At 39.2% G+C, this 16488-nt stretch overlaps 1 protein-coding gene across 5 annotated transcripts in view; it reads left to right on the forward strand.

The window, feature by feature from the left end:
• Nucleotides 1-2849: 2849 nt before the first annotated feature.
• CDC14B (cell division cycle 14B) overlaps nucleotides 2850-16488 on the forward strand; it is a 102348-nt gene continuing 88709 nt past the window's right edge. The window contains exon 1 of one of the 5 annotated variants that reach the window (XM_007497936.3): nucleotides 2850-3643. In XM_007497936.3, the coding sequence (XP_007497998.1) occupies nucleotides 3484-3643 (160 nt within the window). In that variant the 5' untranslated portion in view covers nucleotides 2850-3483. The remainder of the gene's footprint in view (nucleotides 3644-16488) is intronic. The other 4 variants (XM_007497937.3, XM_007497938.3, XM_007497940.3 and 1 more) reach the window with 4 other exon arrangements.

Genomic DNA, 16488 nt, shown 5'->3' on the forward strand with positions numbered 1-16488 from the left:
AGAAATTAAGAAGAAGGGAGAAGGAAAGGTTGTAGGATTTCTCCTGCCTGGCTTGTGCCAAGGCGGAAGATTAGAGGCTCTAGGAAGATAAGGTTTTGGAGAGTAAAGGAGGAAGGAATCAGCCTGAACTCCAAGAGGGCTCAGCCAAGATGCCTGAACCTGAATTAGCTCAAGGGCAAACTCACTGCCAAAACCCAGACAAATAGCTGCCACCACACCAAGATGTCAGAATGCTTAGCACGCTGCCAGTCAGAGCCACATCTCCAGGGAAAGAGACCGCTGAGAGGAAGCCCCGTCAAAAAAACCTAGATGATTCTACCTTACTTTCCTGTGTCTCCTCTGCACCAATCGTAGCCTAAGCTTGACTTGGGACAGCCCAGGGGTCTGTCAGCTGTTTCTGATTTGCCAATGTCTCTATCAAAGGCCATCCTCCTAAACATTCAATCTTCAAGCATGGTTACAGACATTCCCGATTTTGTTAGACAAAGTAGGGTGGAAATAATGCAAAGTTCCTAAGACATCCTTGATTTTGTTAGGCTAAGCATCTTCATTGTTACAAATCAGGAGATAGCTAAATCCAATCTTCACAAGTAATTGCTGATTTGTATCAGCATTTCATACTTGGGAGTCCCCACACTGAAGAAATTATACAACTATCCTCTGTCTCCACCCCTAGCTTCCCCCCAAAAAATTCTATTCAATTCAGGAAACATAAAATTACTTTTTCTATGGATAATACTGTGTTAGATGCTAGGATAAGTAATAAATTTAAATTAGAAAACCATCCCTGCTTTTATAGTCGCTTTCAGTCTAACAATGAGCAATGGCCTAGAAAATAAGACATGATTAGTAAATAAAGAAAGGTTCAAAGTGTCATTTCCAAGGGATGAAAGGGAATCAACCACGGGGACCAGGGAAGGCTTTATGGAATGGTTGGCATTTAATGTGGACTTCAAAAGTCCACATTCAACAAGCTAAAAAAGTGTAAGTATTCAAAGTACATGAGACATTGTTAGTAAAGTTGAAAAGGTAGGAAAACACATTATGCTTGGAAGGAACCAAGTAATCTAGTTTAAGAGCTTAGAATAGTGAGATATGGGTAATAAAAACTAGAAAGATTAGGCACGTGTGTCAGATTTGGGGAGGCTCTGAACAATGAGCTGAGATATGTAAGTGCAAAAGTTTTAGATCACGGGCAAGAAAGAAGCAGACATTGGGAGAGTCACTTTGCTTTTGTGGGCTTCAGTTTCCTTATCTATAAAATTAACCTCTAAGGTTCCTTTCAGTTTTAAATTTATGACACCAAAGGTTTAGAGAAGAGCGATGACATGACTAGCATAAGAAAGATTAGACTGGTGTCATAGTGTGAAAAGATCTGAAGGTGAGACAAGGAGAGACTGAACATAGAAAAGCATGTTAGGGAGATTTTTAAAATATTTGTAGGATAGACTAATAGAAATGAAATATGAAGGAGAAGAGGGATAAAAATTATTGAAGAGACAGAATGAACTTGATAGAGGGGGGAGGGAGAGAAGACACATTTATAACGTACCTATTGTGTGCCAGTATTGTGCGAAATGCTTTTTACAAATGTTAACAATGTTAATATGATTTATTGCTTCAGTTTATAAACTTATGAGTAAGATCTAGCTAAGAACAATGTGAGTTTTTTTATTAATACTTATTAATGCTATTGTAACAAATGAAATTCTCTGGAGGCTGTATTTTTAGTTTTAAAATATTCTTTCATTAATCTGACGCTAAGGAAATCTAAGTAGCCAAAAGACTCTCTCAAAGGAGTGGGAGAGAGGAGGAAGAGATTGAGGAACAAAAGGGGTGAGGGATATATAGGAATCTCTATCCCTTCCATGGTCTTCCCTCAGTGTTTTCCCAGGCCATCTCTGATTGGATACCAGTCACATAGGGCGTGGCCACAGAGACTCCTCCTCCTCCTTTACCACTTCATCACCAGGAGACGTGGGTCTCAGGAGTATGCCACGAGGTTCATTCATAGCACATGTTTCGCACTCCCCACCCTATCCCAACTTAGTCTCACTGCCTAAGCCAAGTTCATTATCAAATCAAGTCCTTGATTATAGATAAATAAGGAACTGGTCTCTCCTGGGCCAGTTTTTACAAAAGAAGGGAGGACCCAACCCAGTCTCATAGCCTGGGGAGAGACAGTTTGTAGTTTTTAAAATAAAACTGTTCTTGGGGCCAAAGGGAGAATAATGAATTAAAAAAAAAATCCCAGTTCAATATTAATTTTCCACACTATTAATGAGTCAAGTTGCTGTCTTCACATTGTTTTAAGAAAAAAGTGATTTCAAGCCAAATTGAGCATAAAATTGAAGAAAACGATACTTTATTTCAAGACTTCCATTCTCTGGATTAGAGACAAAACTAGCTGATTGTTTTGTTATAATAAACCCTTATAGATGATTAGCTATGCAGATAGAAATAGGTTTTGATATAGATGAGGATGCTGATAGCCGTAGATAGATAGATGCGTAAAACGTTTACAAATAAAAAATTGTGGGTGGGCACTTTGGAAATATTAATAAATTGTGGAGGATATGATGGAAGTTTGGAATCAAAGTTTGGGGGAGGGGTGAGAAATGGAGAAAAAGTCGGGAGGGCGAGGGTGATGGTTCAAGATAACATCCAGGGCACTCTTTATCCCTGATTGGTGGGACTGTCCATATTTATCTCTATGGCGTCATTAGCTATTTACTGGTAAAAAAAGGCCTTGTCTCCATGACGTCACATATCCCTGGCCAATGAGGAGCCTTGGTTTGCAGGACTAGCCAAGGACTGTGGGCATTTTTTGTGAATGAAACTCCACCGAATTCCCCTCTAGGGGTCTCCGGCAGCTCCTGGCCCCGGTGTGGTCAACAACCTCACCAGCCGGGGCTGTAGCAGCCTTAATAGCGGCTGTGTTACCATCATCAAGCTTCTTACCATCATCACAACCTTCGAGCTGCTGGGAACGTGGGGGCGGGTTAAAGGGAGGAGGAGGAGGAGGAGCCGCCACTTTACCGCTGCTGCTGCTGTTGCCGGCGCCGTTGGGGCTGCGGGCAAAAGGAGGCGGTAGCGAAGTGGGGGCTTCCTAGTCTGGTAGCTGAGGCTGTTGGTAGTGTGAAGAGAAACGTTAACTTGAGCTCCTCCTCTTCTCCCTCCTTCACCACTTCCTTCTGCTTCTCGCTGCTCCTCCTTCTCCTCCTCTCCTAGCTGCAGAGGCTTCTGCCCCCCTCCCCCTCCTGTTCCACCACCGCTGCCAGAAGCCCCCACCATCACCGACGCCACCGTCGACGCCACCACCACCGAGCATCATCGCTTCCCATTCCCCATCCCTTCACTCCCACCCCCTGCTTTTTCTCCTCCTTGGGAGTGCTTCGGTGCGGGGCTGGCGACGGCCACGGCCTCACGGGCAGGAGCTAAGGGCAATGGTCGTGGGTCCCTGGACGCACCGCGCTCGGCTCCATGAAGCGGAAGAACGAGAGGCGATCATCGAGCTGGCTCAAGGTGTCCAATACCAAGAGCTCACTGGACTTACTGGGAGCCAAGAAGAGCAGGAACTCGACTTCACAGGACCTGGTGGAGCTGGAACTAGAGCAGGAGGACGTTTACTTGGATATCACCGGTAAGAAGCGCTGCTGCAGGGGTGAATGTGTGCCCCCGTCCCGCCCTTCCTAGGTGCCACGCAGATTAAAGATTCTTTGATTTAGAGGTTGCTGGAGGCTACGAAGGGGCGTGGCGCATGCACCTCCTCTCTACTCCGGGGCATCTTTCCTGGGGTGTGGGGTTGGGCATCCCCCGGACCCCACTTACTTGATCCCTAGCCCCCTGTTGCTCTGCGTCAGGTTCCGGTGCTCCGTAGCCTTTACGAGAGCCCGGAGTGGGGGAGACAATCCACACCCCCTGAACCCACTCTCACCTCCTGAGGGCGCGCCCCCACCTTGTTTGGGTAGTTCCGACCCCCGTGATCTTGCTTGGTCCTGAGGTAGCCTCAGGCCTCCTCCCCTCCCCCATCCTTCTCCGGTTTCTGTTTCTTCCAGCTGCTAGTCAAGGAACTATTCCATCTTGCTGTTCTCTGGCCCAGTCCCCTCATTTAGGACCATGAGAAATAAGCCACCTGGCACCCCTGGTTGTGTTGGCTGGACAGAATTGACACGGATTTCAAACTTGGAGCTTTAGTCTTGTACCTAACACTTTCCCCTTCATCTCTGGGTTTCTCGGAGTTCTTCCATGGAATCGGGCTGCCAGCCAGGGTTTGGAGAGCCTGGCGCACATGTTAGTTTTGAACATCTTAAGGGACTAAATTGTTTTCCTTGAATCCTTTGGGAGAGAGGTTTTTGCACTAGGTTCAGGGAATGACAGCTGTGTCTCTTGCTGGGCTCTCCAATTTTTCAGTAGGAAATCAGCTAGAGGAGGTTGTGCAGTCATCAATGGTACAGCATTTCCTGAGTCATAGCACTGAGGCCCAAACACCTATTTTCTTTGGATGGTCTGGCCTCCCTCCTTTCCCATTATTGCTCCCCCCTCAAGCAAACAAACAAACAAAGCTATGGCAAGCTCCAAGGGCTTAAAAAGAACAGCTGTTATTTTGATGGCATTTGGGCCGGTCCAGTTGCTCTCACCAGTTTGCCACTTCACAGAAAAGCAGTCCTTGATATCTGTACTCATTACTGAACAGTTTATAAAAGCCAAGGTAGCTAGTAGAGGTCATATTTCCCAGATGACAGCAAAGGTTACGGGCATTTTGTGCACAGCCTGTATATCATGTCCAGTTGTTTTTATTTCCATTTTTTTGCAACACATCACCTTAACCTCAGAATTATAGAAATGGATGATTTAAAAAATTTCACAGGAAAGTAATGATATCCTATTTGACAATCCCTTACAGACAGGTGTGCTTTTAGCAAAACTCTGGGTAGATAGTGAGATGGAGAAAGTTCCTGGTCCTTGTTGAACACAGAGGGTAATATAACCAAAGTGACTGGCAGGGAAAGGCAGAGATTTCTCAAACTGAGGCCTCTTGCAGGCATAGCTGTATTCAGAGCGCTGCCAACCCATTCATTTGTGGGGGAATTACCCTGAAGTCACTTATACTGAGAGAAACAGGACCACTCCCCTTCTCATCTTTACCCCCTCTCCCACTAGAGCTAGAGAGGGAAAAACCTTCCCTGGAAAGGAGTTCTATTCTTATACAAAATAGGGTGATGGAAACTTAAAACCTGAAAACCAATTCTGGCCTGACCCCATGCCCATTTCTGATTTTTCAACCTTTAGAAGTGAAATTTCAGGACAACATGTCACTGGATTGCACCCTCTTCCTTAATAGGGATATTGCTATATCACATTGGGGTATTTGCATGGATGTGGCAGGTATGAAAAGCCTTCAGAAATTTAGCCAGGAAAGATTTTCCCTTCTGGCTGCTTAATAAAACATTGAGGGAGAAAGTCTGTTGTGTCATTTGAAATCCAAATGCAGTTTTTCAGCTGTAAAAAATCAAGCTAGAAGTGATGGGAAGAGATGAGACTAGTCCAAGTGGAATAGATTGTTTTAGGAAGGCTTCTCTGATAGAAAAACATCAGATTTCTTCAGTTTTCTCTCTGTTCTATCTTGGAAGTTGGGAAAGGGAAGAGAATTAAATATGGTACAATCATTACATTTTTAACATGGTTAAAACTTTTAAAGTAATGGTTATTACTTTTAAAGTAATTTGTTTGCAAGTTTTAGATTACTTTTAGTTAATATGATCAGCTAAAGAAGACTCAAACTCATGTTAAGATTCATCAGATTGGGAAGGTGCAGGTTTTGTTTTGACATGGCTTGAATTGACACTCATGCTTTCGACATTGTTCAGAATTACAATTTATTAAAATCTAGCTTGATTTGTTTCTAATTCCTTTCTGAAAGATTTCAAAGTTCCGTTTTGTTAATTCTTGAAAGTCTTTTCAACTATCCCTTTAGAGAAATGTGTCAAGAACATTTTTTGTTGGTAATTTACTCACACTCCTGGGGCTTGTTGGCACCAGAATTTGGAACAATTGAAAATATTTTGAGAAATTGGGGGAAAATGAAGGTTTTGTGTTACACAGTGTTCAATATTTTTCAATTCTGCCTGCACTCTTCCCTTACGTACTTTAAAAATAAATTGTATTATTTTAAAAAATAATGCCTATTTATCTATCATATTCTTATTTATAATGGGCACACAGTTTATCTTCTTTTCATAATATGCTTTGTTGTCTCTTCAGATATTTCTGTTGCTTTATATAGCAGTATAAGTCTTCAACTCAACATTCCAGAGAGTAACAGCTTACTACAGACTCTCCTTATTGATTTTTCCCAGGGTTTTAAAGAAGAATCAAAGTAATAGATTACAACAGAGAAGAGGCTATGCCCCTTTAGCATGGCATCTTTCTTAAATAAGCCTTCATAAAAGAGGAGAGACAACAATTTAAAACATTTTTTAATTAAAAAATTCTTCATTAAACCATTTTTTTAAAATTACTGTGGGCTATGCTACATTTTCACATTTGTCATGACATTTGAAAGGGTATGAAAGGTTAGAACCATGCTTCCTCACCTGGAGAACTTTATAAGGTAGTTCGTGTAACAAAAGTAATTTACACAGAGCAGTTAGGGCATAACTAAATTGCAATGTGTAAAACGATGCAGTATAACCGAGCATTAACTATATATGCATCCTGAGCAGAAATGGATTATGTGACTAAGTAAAGTGAGGTGGTGTATTAATCAAGGGAGGCTTTTTTGAGGAGGTGAGTTTTGGTTTGTGTCTATTAGGCCCTTTCTAGCTACAAAATGTCATCATTCTTCAACTAAAAGAAAGGAAGCAATTTCAAGTAGAGAAAGAAATATGCAACATGTTGAAAAAGGTAAACTGAAGTGGAGGAGAGGCAGTATTAGAGAAATTTGTTTTCTTTTAATATGGTCTGGATCTGTGTGAAATCATAGTATTGATAAAATGACACTCAGATCCAGGTTCTTCCCCTTTCTCTTTTTAATGCCATCAGGAAACTTTTAACATGGCTAGGCAAATAATTATGATATTTTATACTATACTGAAATCATTCAGAGGCAAGATTTTTGTCTTTTCAACCAAAGTTACTAAAGAAAATTGATAATATATGCAGGTTAATGAAAGATTTATGATTTTGTATTTTTAAATTTTATATGCCCTGCCTGGTGAGTTTTCTACCAAGTGATTTCATCTCATCTGATTTCATCTTTTGATAATGTACAATGTTCTCTTAATACATACCTTCTCAAGAGTTGATGTAGTGTATGCCGAAATTATAATTATTTTAAAAGCACTCATTCCATGATTTGTTCCTTATACATGATGCTATGCTGGATGGGGAAAAGATATAATTGATAAATCCCAAATATGTAAGAAATTTTTAGTCTACAATCCATGACATTGATGGAAATTAATCTATAAAAGAATATATTAAATAGACATTAATATGTGTGTGTGCGTGTAATATAGAATGAAGAATATAATGGGAATTGCATTTTCAAACAGGGCAGAATAAAGAGGCAAGTATCAGTTCAATTCTCCATTAGTCTTCAAAGGTTTCATAAAAGAGATTGCACAGAATCTCAGAGATGCAATAAGCCTCAGAGATGATCTACTCCAACCCATCCATAAACAAGAATCCCTTTTACAATACAACAGATAAGTCATCATCTAACCCTCTGTGGCCTCAGGCATTGAATTCCAATTTTTTTCTAAATCCTACCTTCTATTTTAGAATGAATACTAAGTATTGCTTCCAAGAGAGCTTGCCAACTGGGGTTAAGCAACTTGCCCAGGGTTCCATAGTTAGGAAGTTGTTCACTTTTGAACCCAGGATCTCCCAAAATCCAGGCCTGGCTTTCTGATTCATTGAGCCACTTAGCTGCCCCCCATTCTAATTTTTCATAGGAAGTTTTTGTAAGAAATTTTCCTTACATCAATTCTTATTTTTCCTCTTTGCATCTTCTACCCATTGTCTTTAGTTTCTCCCACACCTCCTATGGCTGAGCGGAACAAGTCTAACAGTAATCCAAGTTTATACAGAGTGGCCTTTGATGCAAGGATCATATAGTCACTACACATCTTTTTTTTTTCTCCCAGGCAAAACTACCCTAGTTTCCACAACTGGTTCTGATATGGTATACAGTACTGTTTAGTCCTCTCATCCTCTTCGTCTTCTTTCTCTAGATCCATGCCAGTTGATTGAAGTACTTCCTAAAATGTGGACAAAATCCCAAGGTGTAGTCTGAGGAGAGAGAGCAGTTTGTAGATGAGCTCATTCCTCCTCCAGGCCTGGATCAATCCTTTCCTTCATGAAATCTAGATGTCATTAACTTCTTTTCTACTCTTTGCCACTGACTCATGTTGTGCTTTCCTTCCACTTCAGCCCATAGATCTTTTTCATATAAATTGTTGTCTAGACACGGCCTTATTCACTTTACACTTATGCATATGATTTTTGGGCACTTGGGTAGAATTTAAGGAGTTTAGATGAGGTAATTTCTAAGATCCCTCCTAGCTCTCCATTCTACAATTCCATGACTTAATATTTACTTTTTCAATTTCAACTTATGAGATTTAATCCATCGTTCTAGCCTGGTAACACCTTTTTTTTGGAATTCTATCATCAAAAATGTCAGGCATCTCTCTTAGCTTTGTGCAAATATGATACATGGTCCACTTATGCTTTTATAAAAATCTTACCTGATTTTTTGAAAGCACAGGGATGAATACTCCGTTCCATACCACTCAACTCTTTTCAAGATGAAATGGACTAATCAGCGACTACTCATTGGTTCTGGCCATTCAGTCATTCTCACTTTGTTTTCACATTTTAACTGAACATGTCCAAAACGGAATTCATCATCTCCCCCCCTCCCCCCCAAACAAACCCAAAACCCTCCTTTCTTTCAAAATGTACTATTTCTGTCAAAGGTACCACCTATCTTGAACAGCCTCCCATATTCCTAATCTCCTTCATTCCACCTGTTCAATCAGCTGCCAGATCTTGCCATTTCTACCTTCACAACACCTCTCATGTCTATAACTCCTTCACTCACATGACTACTACCTCGGTTCTCTTCCCTAGATTATTGTAATAGTTTACTAGTCAGGCTCCTTGTCCCAAGTCTGTCACCATAAGACTGCTACAAAAATAATTTTCTCTAAACACTGACTCCCGTACTCAAATCACCTCCAGTGGCTTCCCGTTGCCTTTAGAATCAAATAGAAACGCCTCTTTGGGGCTCATAAAGCCTTTCACAATCTAGCGCAGCCTATCTTTTCGGCTTCATTGGACACTATTCTCCTTGTACTCTAATCCTACTAAACTGGCTTTCTCTTGCTTCCTCACAGATGACACTCCATCTCGTATGTCTATAAAATTGTCCTGGCTATTCCATATGCTTGTAATTCACTCCCTCCCCTCCTCTGCCTCACAGAATCCATCTCCTCTTGAAGACCCAATTCAGGAATCATTTTGTGCCTAAAGAAGCCTTTCCTTACAGAGTCTACTAGTGTGTCTTCTCAGCCAACTCATATTTACTTACCTATTTTGTATTTATTAACTTTCTATTTCTACTGTTATAGCTTTATATGTGCTTTTTGTCTTTACCATTAGTGTGTAAACACCTCACTAGTAGAGATTGTTTCATTATTTGTACTTGTATCCCCAGTGGCTAACCCAGTGCCTGGCACATAGTAAGAACTTAATGAATATTTGATGATTGATCACATTCTTCTATCTCGTTCACAAAGATTGAATGAAAGATTTTGTTAGATGTTTTACTGAAATCCAACTATATATATTAGAACATTTCCCTGATTCATTAGTCACCCTTCCTGTCAAAAAAACAAATGAGATGAATCTTTACAAATTCTTCTTGATGAAACTCATCTGACTTAATAATTGCTGCTCTAAAAACGGTGATTTTAGATTTAGAATTAGATTCTACTAAAAACAGAAGACATCCCTTTGCAAATCTGCAGGTTTCCTGCAATTTATAATTACATAGACTGACCTGAGTCACTGGGCCACCAGTTTCCACACATTCTGATTTTAATGTTCTTCATACTTTACTGAAAAATTTTTTATTCATCTTCATCTACCTGCTCTTGTTCTCATCTATATGTTTATTTATGTTCTCTAGTTGACCATTTCCTTATATATCCATTCAGATTATTCCCTTCAAATAGCTCCCTTTTTTAAAATCAAAATTGTTTACATTTATATTATCTTCTTGGATGGACTTCTTCAGAATTTTAAGCTGTGGGGTCCTACCTATCCTTTCTCTGAACTTCTTGAAATCTGCTCTCCTAAATTCTAGGGGGCTCCTATACTGGACCTCACTCTTTTCTTTATCATGGACTCTCCACTTTCTCCTGGGATTCTCATAATTTCTACTTCAGCAATCAGTTCTTCCTTTGTGCTTAATAAGTCAACGCCAGTAGTTTCCCACATTGCTTCCCTCACCTTTTGAAGAATGAAATAAACACTAAAATCAAGAATTCCTCAGCTGCCCTGCTTTGGGGAGCTGTCTGGATGACTGCAGAGATGCCATTACTACTCTCTCTTGCTTCTGAGACAGATTGATCTTCTTATCCCATTTTGTGCTTGGGGTTGACTTGACAATCAATAAAACTTTATGGACTTAAAAAATATAGTATGCTTTTCTCTAAAGTTGTCTTGTAAGAATAAAATAGAAGCTCTTGATAGAAATGTTAATCTGTTTCTGATATCAGTATGCCATCTTTGCATAATGGCAAAGAATGTATTTTAGGTAACATCAAATGGCCAATAAACTTATAGGCCTTTATTAAATAAAATTGAATGCCTCATGGAGTAAATCCTTAAAACTATATATTTATGTTCATATATATTCTATTTTCCTCCCTGATATTATATAGCTTTTAAGTGTAAATTTAAAATGAGGGTTTATGCTATTCTCTTAAAATATCTTGGATTTAATGTTATAGTTTAGAAATAGGGAATGGGCCTATGATTTTATTGGCATAGGGCACTCCCAAATGAAGAAACCCACTACCAGCAAAACTCAGCTCCTCCTCTTCAACTTAGAATCTTAGATATTTGCCTAAACACTGAGAAGTTAAATGATTTGCCCAGGGTCACAGTCAGTGTGTGTCACAAGTTGGACTTAAACCCATTTCTTACTGGTTTCAAGGCTAGCTCTCCATCCACTCACTATACCCTGCTGCCTCTGTTATTTTTTAGCCAACAAAATGGGTATCAGTCATTTCCAGCGACAATTTGTGCATGCTAGTCTACTTGAAAGAACTGTTGGACAATCCAAGGGCTCTTCCAATTTTAGTCCTATAACACAGCCAGGTCCTTGTAGGGAACTGGCATCAGCCTAGAAGTACATGAAGGATTGTGCTTGTAACTACCATTAAAAAGTCTCTATATTTCATCTTACCGTCTTGAAGGTTGAAATTACTAGGGCCTCATTAAATCCTTATTTGGTAAGTAGAGGCACTAGGTTAGTAATGATTCTTTCTAGATGATGAATCAGCAGCGAGGTTCATTGATATAAATCACTGAGATGCTTTATTCTGAATTAACTTTAGCAGCTCTGTGCCTATCCAATATTCATGGGTTTCTATTTGCTGCCATTTGTTCACCTTCCAAGTTTTAAAATTTAAAAGCAATTGTGATGACTCTTTTTGGAAGACAATTTTTTTTTAAACATTGAATTTCAACCTCTTTATTTAAACCTATTTAAAGACTGTGTGGCATCATCATCACGTCTAAATTCTCTAGTCTATATGAATGTCTTAAGTCCTCTTCTCTCTCTTTTTTCTATAGCTTTTCATGGATACTGCTCCAACCAGGTATTCAGACATTGACTCTCATTGTAGTTCTTTCTGATGATTTTAAACTGTAGAATTTAAGTTCCATGCTGTTAGTTGTGATTCATGGGTCTCCCCTTTCCTGTCTGTTTGTCTAAACTTGGTCTGAGTTCATTCAGTTTTATAGACATTCTCCATGTTTATGATTTAGTCTTGCTTTTTCCTTTTGACATGAAAATTTCTCTTGGTTTCATCAGTGCATGGATCCTGGTGAGGATGGGTGTTAACACAGAAGTGGATTAAATCAATCCTCGAAGCCAGAATTAGGGTAAAGGGCACGTTCTATAATCATCTGTTGTTTGTGTTTTACTTAAAAGCCCATCTTTGAAAGGCCTTGTTGAAAGCTTGGAGGGAATTCCTACATAATACGTCCTGTATTAGTTACAGTAGCTGGTCTTAGTGGTTTTCAGGTGTCTTATTTTTCTAGTAGTTCTTAGTTTAATGACTTGATTTTTAGTTTGCTGTGTGATTATCACCCAGTAAAAAATCTTTGAAATGTAACAGTGCAAGCTTCCCGTTGAGTAACAGTTTATCCACAGCTACCTTATCTATGGTGTGGTCTGAATCTGTGATTTTTAAGAAAATCCTTAACTTCCCTCTTAGAATCAGTGCTGTGTATTGGCTCCAAGGCAGAAGAGTGGTCAGGGCTAGGCCATGGGGGTCAAGTGACTTGCCCAGGGTCACACAGCTGGGAAGTATCTGAGGCCAGATTGGAACCCAGGACCTCCCATCGCCAGGTCTGGCTCTCTATCCACTGAGTACCCAGCTCCTCTGAATCTGTGATTTTCTAAGTTTTGGGGAATTCTGCTATGGAAAACCCTTCTAGACCACCAGTTACTTTGCAACTTATTTTCTTAGGAAGTCACATAAGAACTTTAAGTGACTTGCTATGGCCACACAACTCATGTGTCAGAAGCTTGACTTGAACTCAGGTTATTCTGTGACTCCTAGATCAGCTCTCTCAACTACAGCAAAACGATATATGTGTGTGTGCATATATATCACAATATAAACATATTTAATACATCTACATGCACAAGAGTTATGGAATATATAGGTATTTTTGAGTGGTAGTGAAGTCTGGCCTTGAGATCTGGGTTCAAATCCTGACTCCAAACATACAACCTAGGTGGCCATAGGATAAAGTCACTTGAGCTCTTGGCACACTCAAATAACTTGGTGAAAATAAAAATCGGGGGTTGTTTTTCTGTCTCAATGGAGGGTATTTTTTTTTTTTTACTTTAAATCCACTTTTTATTCTCTCATAGATGAACAATTTTACACAAGTTGTAACATAAAGGTAACGAAATCTCAAGGAGAAAAAAGCGATATTTTTGCCTCTAACTCATTCCTGAGATGGGGAGGACATTTTTTAACGAGCACAATGTGAGTTTAACACTGAAAATCAATGGAGGGTATTTATGCCATGAGTTCCTCACAGCAAGGAGATCACAGGTCCAGACCTATGTATGTATGTGTGTGTGTGCATATGTGCCATTGTGTGTGTATGTGGGGTGAGTATGTACACACACATATCCCATCTCGTTTTTATTTTGATTCCTTTTAGTGTTTGCTGCCTTTGATTTTAAGATAAATCCCAAAAGTACAGGTCTCGATTGCCTGGTGTGTGTTTTCCCAGACTATATTTTGTGTTGCTTTCCTGTCTTGTACATTTAGTCTTTTTTATAATGCTTTAACTTCTTTGGATCCCATAAACCTTATAGGACCAGCTCTGTGATGCGAGCCTGCCTCGTTCCATGTACATCTCAAATTCATGGGCGCCCCGTCTCTGTCGCATGGGAAGGGCTAAAAATTAAGGTAGTTTGTGTAATGAGTTCTCAGTACATACATCGTGTGTTACAGCTTTACACGGAATGAAACCCAGTTTTTTTGCCACTAAAACGGTGATCTCTAACATTCGGACTCTTGCAGAACAATAATAATTGCTAATATCTATGTAGCACTTACTATATGCCAGGCACTATGGAAATAAGCACTTTGCAATTATGATTTCATTTGATCCTCACAACACCCCTGTGAAATAGGTGCTGTTATTATCCCCATTTTACAGATGAAAAAACTGAGGCAACAGAGGTTCGATGAGTTGCCCAAGGCCACGGAGCGAGAGTTAAGATCTGAGGCTAGATTTGAACTGTCTTCCCAATTCCAGGTCCAGAGGCCTGTCCTTTGCACTAGACAAAGTTGAAGAGCTCATTCCAGTTATTTGGAGTTCTCGAAGGGGGTTGCAGGATGCTTTGGTGCTCTCACCAATCTAAAATTTAAGAATGGAGACGTCAGACTCCAAAGCTCCAGCTTCCAGGAATTTGTCAGGCTGGCAATCCTTTGTAGCTTATGATATTAATTTGAATTTATGAAAACTTTGAAGAGTTCATGTGTAGTGGACCATTAAAGCGAGCAGGTGGTTCACTCGATAAAGGTGCATGATCGTGGGATGCAAAGTTTTTTAAAACCTAGAGAGTTAGGGGTACCGAAGATGCAAATGGACCATCTCATTTCTCCTCCCCTTTCCCTTCGGTCTCCCAGCTTGCATTATGCAGCCAACTCATCTACTCTTGACTGACCATTAAACTAGATAATATTACTTATAATAATCGTTTACACTTATAAATCTCTTTAAGGTATACAGAATACTTTATTCACAACAACACTGTCTAACAGACATTTAAGCATTACCATCTCCAATGCTCAAATTGGGAAACCAAGGCCCAGAGAGTAAAGGACTTACTCAGAGTCACACAGCTTTGTCGTTCAGGTAATGTCAGCTGTATCTGATCCTCATGACCCTCTGTGGGGTTTTCTTGCCAAAAGTACTAGAGTGGTTTGCCATTTCCTAGCTCATTTTTACAGATGAGGAAACTAAGGCTAACAGCATTATGTGACTTGTCCACTAGTAAGTGTCTGAGGCCAGATTTGAACTTGGGGGGAAAAGAGTCTTCCTGACTCCAGGACTAGCACTTCCGAGCAACCCAGTCACACCTGTTTAGTATCAGAATGGGAGACTAAACCCCTAGTTTCTTGTTCCCGAGTTCGTTCTTTTTTGTATTATATCATTCTATTTCTATTTTCTATTTCTATTATTATATTATATATATAATAGATATATAACATATAATAGATATGATATATCTATTATAACATTTCTATTATATCATTCTGCTTCTCTGAGATTCTTTTAAAAAATTTAAACAGTATAAATTTGGAAGAATTTTGTAATGAAACATTGCATTCCTAATGCAAATAATGAGTTCATAAAAGTTTCTAAAATCCTCTGATAATTGTTTTTCATTTGTTTAGATGCCTCTTTACCCAGGGCATTGTTCTACCTTAAAAGGTCTGAAAGAAATATTTCAAAGAAGCATATAAATAGTTCTATAGCAGAAAATATAATAAGGTGATTGAGTCTATAGTTCAGTTAATTACCCATCTGAGTGTGATTCTCTCAAAGTATCCCAGGAGGTACAATGTTCAAATGAGGAACCTTTTTCATTCTTATTAGTGAATAATTATGGAGCACATATTAATCTCTTGAACTGGAGGACACTGAAATTTTCTATTTTGGAGTCTTAAATTTCCTTTGAATCAAGCTGAAAATGCACCGTGATTTTTCCATATTTTTACAACTATCCACTGGGAGACAGCTTTGATGTGAATGTAGAATGAAATTCAGATTATGGTTCTACATTTCAGTTCATTTCTCAGTTTGTGTTAAAAATGCTACTATAATGCTGCTATTAGATTAATTGTTTGAAACTCTTAAGAGAAAGCTGCAGATTGACTCATTACCTCCTTTTTGAAAACAAATGGTCAACTTAATTCAAAAAGACATTTATTAAGCTCTTGTTATGGAGCAGGCACCATGCTAGTTGCTGGGATGTTGATCTGTTGTTTTTTAGTTGTACCTGACTCTTTGTGACCCTATTTGGCATTTTCTTGGCAGAGATAGTGGAGTGGTTTGCCATTTCCTTCTCCAGCATATTTTATTGATGTGTAAATTGAGACACACATTTAAGTGACTTGCCCAAGGTCACATCCATAGTAAATGTCTGATGCTAGATTTGAACTCAGGAAGATGAGTCTTCCTGATTCCAAGCCTTCCACTCTATTCTCCACACCACCTACCTGCTCCAATTGCAAGGATACAAAGACAAAAAGTCCCTGCCCTCAAGAACTTACATTCATCTGTAAAATGAGGTGGTTGAATTGGATACTCTCTAAATATTGATTCCAGTTCTGAGTTCTAACTCTGACACTGTGACAATCTCTCTAAATATCAATTTCCTAATTTGTAATATGGTGTCTAACACATAGTTTCTGAAAAATTATATAAATTAGGAGTAGTTAATATAAATGTTATTGCCTAAAATATGATAATCATTGAGGAATAACTACAGTCATAGCAAATTTATTAAACAAGGTTTTATTTGTAATTATGGTATAAAGGCAAATAATTTTTTTTAAAGGAAGAACCTTTTGCCATCATGACAACCCTAATGACAAAGAAAATAATAAGTAACGGGCTGTACTAATACATAGAAGTCATGGATCGTGGTGG

The sequence above is a fragment of the Monodelphis domestica genome, chromosome 7, assembly GCF_027887165.1.
Source record: "Monodelphis domestica isolate mMonDom1 chromosome 7, mMonDom1.pri, whole genome shotgun sequence".
NCBI lineage: Eukaryota > Metazoa > Chordata > Mammalia > Didelphimorphia > Didelphidae > Monodelphis > Monodelphis domestica.